At 43.2% G+C, this 6,000-nt stretch overlaps 1 protein-coding gene across 8 annotated transcripts in view; it reads right to left on the bottom strand.

Moving 5' to 3' along the window:
- Window positions 1–423: 423 nt before the first annotated feature.
- LOC148677500 (sorbin and SH3 domain-containing protein 2-like) overlaps window positions 424–6,000 on the bottom strand; it is an 85,393-nt gene continuing 79,816 nt past the window's right edge. For 4 of the 8 annotated variants that reach the window (XM_088639504.1, XM_088639512.1, XM_088639529.1 and 1 more), the window contains exons 25-28: window positions 5,734–5,847; window positions 4,744–4,793; window positions 3,633–3,739; window positions 424–2,977 (exon numbers count right to left, since the gene is read on the bottom strand). In XM_088639504.1, the coding sequence (XP_088495630.1) occupies window positions 2,916–2,977; window positions 3,633–3,739; window positions 4,744–4,793; window positions 5,734–5,847 (333 nt within the window). In that variant the 3' untranslated portion in view covers window positions 424–2,915. The remainder of the gene's footprint in view (window positions 2,978–3,632; window positions 3,740–4,743; window positions 4,794–5,733; window positions 5,848–6,000) is intronic. The other 4 variants (XM_088639539.1, XM_088639545.1, XM_088639555.1 and 1 more) reach the window with 1 other exon arrangement.

The following is a 6,000-nucleotide window of genomic DNA, read 5'->3' as shown; positions in this document are numbered from 1 at the left end:
GTGAACGATACAGAACAGCTGCATTATTTTGTTTCCATTCTTCAACATGTACTATCTACAGATCTCCTCCCCCCTTTCCACCTGCAGAAAGCTCAGATGTTGAACTCATGAATGTTAGGACACACACAGTAATTTACAGCCGAGGAAATCAGTCCAGCTGTTTTCACATGGCCCTGCGATTGAGGGTGCCAGTATTGAACTCCCTTTGGGCGCCCAGCTATTTCCAGCGACTTATCCCAAACACAACACCCACGTGAGCTTTCCCAGACATCATGCGATGAGCTAACTGTAACTGGCTTTGCATGGTTTTGACACTATTTCCATCTTTAAGAAAAGGGGCATTCAATATTAGTATTGGACCAATCATGAGTAAATGCCAATCGTATATATGGGCTGATACAAAATAAAAATAGGGCAAAAACATATCAGGCAGAATTTATTAGGTATACAATTCCACAAAAGAAGAAAAAACATAAAAAACATTGATTGTAAGAACGCCACTGCATCATTTCCTTAAGAGCTCACCAGATGAAGAACTCTTCTAAAATAAAATGAAAAGAGTCTCACTGGAACGGACCAAAACACTGCAGGTTCATTGTAAAGAGTGCCACTGACAGAGGTGACTCTCGTAGCAAAGCTGCATGCTTTAATTCAAAATTGAAATCTCCCAAAATTCAAAACTTTACGCACTGTAAGTTGCTGTAACAAAGTTGTACTGTAAAAGAGTACCGTATATTTCTTAATTTCTTGTAACCCAATACTTACAAAGATTTATGTACACAGTTTATTATTTTTTTTTGCTGGTAATACTAGTGTTAATATTTTTTTTAATGATTTAAATTTTGCATAAATCTATTTTGCAGATTTGGACCATCTAGATGTGAATGTGAACAATGTGATGCATGAGACGTTTTAAGGAATAAAATAAAAGGAAACTGATGCTGGGTGAGAAATACTTTATAAAGCAGTGGATTCTTCCATACAAAAGACTTACAAAACGCTACAGACAATGTGGTAAATTCAGGCATGGATGTGAAAACCGAAAGAATGACATTTTAAGGTGCTTAAAATATGATACTGCCATACGTGTAGTTTGTGTTTTCAATCACACCACTTTCAATACTGAGTGCCTACACAGTATTATTTCACATGTCGAGGGATCTACTGCTTCTTGTGGAAAAAGATGATAGAAGTCGTGGTGTTAATGTGAACCATTCAGCTGCAACAAACACAGTTCTGTTTCCTGTTTCAATTAGCGGGATGCCACGGCTTTCACGTCAACACTCCCTAGAATATTCTGGCGAAGCCCTTGCTGTGGCAGGAAGTTACTTCTTCTCCAATATGTAAAGAAATAAATGTGTCAAGCAATGTTCAAAACAAGTTACCGAACAATTAAATAAACTTTGGGGATTTACGTCCCTCATAAATGTTTTAAATAATTAACGTATACATACAAACACACACACACACATATATATATATAAGGAATTTGACTGTTGGACATGAGAAAGAAATGCGCAATGACCAGATTACTGCTTTATACTGATCTTTAAGGAACTCTTGTTTTAAAAAAAAATCATAGTTGTCCCTTAAAAGTCAGGTATACTCTCCCCCAGTTTCTCTAGTCATATCAATTACAGGAAAAAAACATATAAAACAACTCCAATCTGCATTAGCAAGTGCCAAATGCAATGCAACAAGATTAGTTAAAAAAGGTGCCCTCCCACCCCAGTAAGTTTGAACACTACACGAGACCCAAATCATCTTCCACAAAAACCTTAGAAACAGACGGCAGGCAGTTTTGTCATTAGAAACCTTGCCTATTACAGCTTTTGGTTTCAGATGAAGAAAAAAAAAGGGAGTTTTCAATCTGTTTTTAAGATAGGATTTTCAAACTGGCTTTTGTTCATGTACAGGTGTTTATCCTTAACCTCGAGCACCCAAGTCTTTATTATCTGTAAAATACTTTTAGAAACTTCTGGTAAGAATTGTTTTAAAAAAAATCTCAATTCAAAACAGCTTAGACGTCTTTTTCAGACCTCTAAATCTCCAAATGCTCCTCACCAGACTAGTTTCATTTAATGCACTGAAGTTATAGTACAATTTGATACCTCTGATACTGTACCTCTTATAGTAACGAGATTTCAAGATCCTTCATCTACTGTAGTTGAACTTAAATGTAGGAATGGTTTAGATGAAAGCCATAATGCCTGGCACTAATATAACACTGCATACTGGTTACGTTTTCTCTCGGGAAGATTCAGTCTGAAGTCCAAAGTCCCGTCTACATCCGATGCAACGTGAACCTTTTTCTCCCTATGGTGAAAAGCTATAGGATGTATCTACTGTAATCTAATATACTAACTTACATTGTGCCTCACAAAAAAAACAGAAAAAAGGCAACGATGCACAAGGCAATATCCTAGTTATGGAATCTATCAGCAAGACTCACTGAAGATTCTTAATAAAGAGAACGATATCGAACAAAGAAGCTTTCCATCGTCCTGTGCCGAACCGTTCATACTCATTGCCCTCTGCAACAGCCACATCTCACACATCACTGCTAATAAATAAAGAGATGAAATGCTTTTCAGCAGCACTACCCCTCTGGACTGTGGCGAGATAGAGGGGGGGGGGTCTCATTCCTTTCTTCAGCTGGGGGACGAGTTCCATCCTTTTTTTTCCTCCATTGTATTTCTCCCTGGCTAAGTTGATAACTGAAACATAATTCAATTTACTTCAACATTACCGTACTACTTTTCTAGAAAGATGGCTAGTTATAGCTAAAGGTTATCTTCAGTGTAAAACCCACGCGTCTGTGTGGTATTTCCTTTTCTTCTCTGGCTGTTCTTATCCAATGTCTTGTAGGAGTTGTGCTGAGCAGGCGAGAATATCACCGACAACAATCTGCAATGTTACAGCCTCTTTACGTAATTCCCAGGGAAGGTCCCGAAGAACAGGCTTCTCCTTGACGTTCCTGGGAAGGGAGGAAACACAGCAGGTGTTGAAAGAAAGCACAAGCCTCTTGACACGCTCAGGTACCTTCATCCTAAATATGTTTCGCTGGGACTGGTGAGTCATGCAGATCTGCACAGAAATCGCAGGTGACTGCCACACAACGACTGATTCAACATCTACTTGACCTAAGATACTACAGGCAACATGCCATCCAGCTAGTATGGGCATATTCAATCAGTATGATGTTGCTGATCCACAGCTTGGTCGCTCGCAGGCGACGCTATGCTGTACCGAGACACCAAGAGCTCCAGGGAAAGCAGCATGAAGAGGAGCTCCCCCTGCTGGAGCATGTCAGTATGGCCAAGAGGCGTGAGGACCAGTCGAGAGAAGGCAAGGCCAGCACAAGCTCGGTTGGGTAGACCTTCAGCAGCCTTCTTCAACTTCTCAGGTTTCCCACGCCTCTGCGCGTTTCTTTCGTTAATCCCGCCGGCTCGCAACAGCTGCTCTTGACAGAACGGAGACCACCTGGTGGGCTCACATCTGGAAAAACGGCTCGCGTCATGGCGGAGGAATGGCGGCAGGCGCGGCGCGCAGGGCCGCCTGATAAAGAACTGGCTGCCCCCGTCCTGCCGAACCCGGACCACCCGCCTCGTTCTGGGCCTCGCGACACTCACCGACAAACCAGCCGTCATCGCACTTCTCCATGACATCCACGACGTCGCCTTCCTTGAGCTCCAGCTCGTCCTCATTCCGCGGCGTGTAGTTGTACAGAGCCTGAAACCTGCGGGGGGGGGGAGAGATTGTGGGCCCGGTTACCTGCGGCGCTGGCCAGAGAGAGGACCAAGCGAGCGATGCGCTGGGGCTCAGAGGATCAAGCACGGGGAGCGGAGGGGCCACATAATTACAGAGCTCAGTCAAGCCACACACAAAAAAGAGTGGTCTTTCCATGACACAATCAAAAGAGCACATTTATATTCACAGAGTATCAAATCACACCCATGTGACCACTGAGGATTTAAAACAATCTTTAAAACAGGATTGTTTTAAAGAAGAGCCTAACGAGACTCAGAGTTGGGGAGGAACAGATGATGCGTGGATGGACCGAGGGGCCGCGTCCAGCAGGGTGGAGCAGTGGTCAGACTTCTAGACTCTTAAACCCAGGGTTGCAGGTTCAATGCCTAGGTGAGACCGTGCTATGGAACCCTTGAGCTTCACCCAGATCGCTCCGGTAAAATTCACGGCAGTATTTTCACAGCTGTGAACTTAAGTCAATCGGGATAAAAGCCAAATAAATGACTAATTTTGCTTGTTCTTCACCTCCTCAACAGATAGCATGAGGTGTCATCTCTAACACATATTAAAAACACTGCCAAAGAAGTTGTCTCGTGGATGCAATGGCTGCCCAATGGATCTTTTTAGCAGGCGTGTGATGCCACATACAGTAAGTAGCTTTCCTAGTAAGCATTACAACCATCAGGCTCGTATCGTACAACTTCCTCCTCAACACATTTTTAAAGAGGACACATTGTCTGTTCAGGGGTGAACAGATAGCATGTGCTCTCACCCACCCCTGCCTACTGAATATCGCTGCCTTCCATTTCCACCCTCTTCACATAATTACACCAATAACAGGCTTCAAGATGTTGTGGAGTGGAAATAACATACTGTATATACAGTATACCTATATCTTGATCTACCAAATAATTACAAGTGTAAAATTTGTTTGGTAAGCTGTCGAATAAGGTCAACTTCGAAATCTTTCCAGGAGAAGCGAAGGACACTCACGGTTCTCCGCCACTGTGTAAAGCATCTTGGACGAACGCCGGACGCTGTGGCTGAAAAATAAAATGCAAAATTATACGAGCGTGCAACAGTTCACGTGAAACGTCTCACAGCACAACTTTGAAGCATTCGACAGAAAAGCCAGAGCCACTGCACACTCCGGCCTTGTGCAAGCACAAAGAGGACAAAGCCAAATGCTGACAACGAGGACTGTACTCCCCTTTTTTGGAAGGAATTTGGGGGAAAGGGATGGTTGTCTGGACCTGGCAGGTACACCATGTCTAAGCTGTGTACACAGAAAACATAATTCAACATTCCTAAGATGAAAAAAAAACATTTCATATAGATACAAAATGATATTGTTTTTAGGATAATGTCTACCATGTGCAAGCCAAACCCTTTGCTACAGATTTATATATTCAGCCCTGCTATCTTCAACCAAAACACATGCCTTGTGATTCTCAAGAAGATCATAAAGAAAAAAAAAAACAACTTCCGAAAAGGCAACACAATCGTAATGCCCTTTACAATTCAACCACTGAGTACAGCAGAAGTTAACAAAACACTTCCCAAAGTCCACACTGACTTCACCGATGTCACCAAGAGGGCTCATGCAGGTTCACTCCAGCACGTGGTTTTTGCATGCACAAGTCCCACTTCCCCCCAGAGCACAGCCTTCTTGTGCTTTCCCAGCCCGTGAAAGCCTCTCTGCGTTACACTTTACTTTCCTCACAATGCTCAATGCACACACACACACGCAGACAAGTCATTAAAGTTGAAGGTATCCCAGCGCCGCATCCACAAAAAGAGTACATTTCAAAATGAATAATTTGACGCTACCTTTTACAAAACCCCGAATCAACTCCAGTAAACCAATTACGAAGTATGGTGTAACAATTGTGAAAAAAGGGATACGTGAACTTTAAAGATTATGCGACAGACCCATGACCACACCTGCGGAAAGGACACACTCAGAGGACACATCCCCCATACCCTATGTGATGGCGAAAAGCTTTGACCTCTAACCGGTGATCCACAGGACCTCCTAGACATCACCGGGCTACGAGGAGGCTTACCGACAACAACAACATCGCGTTTGAGAGCGTGCTGAAAGAATCAGAACACCCCGTGAACGTTACAGCTGGCAGGGGCACACACACTGAACGCACATGCTTCTCCAAACAACACCCGGGAGCATTCTCTGAAGATTCCCGGTGAAGGACAACGTCAACAAGCCGGGAATGATTTTGTGGACGAAAA

This window comes from Lepisosteus platostomus, chromosome 1 (assembly GCF_059453375.1).
Source record: "Lepisosteus platostomus isolate fLepPlt1 chromosome 1, fLepPlt1.hap1, whole genome shotgun sequence".
In the NCBI taxonomy this organism is placed as follows: domain Eukaryota; kingdom Metazoa; phylum Chordata; class Actinopteri; order Semionotiformes; family Lepisosteidae; genus Lepisosteus; species Lepisosteus platostomus.
This window is presented reverse-complemented; position numbering and strand designations above follow the sequence as displayed.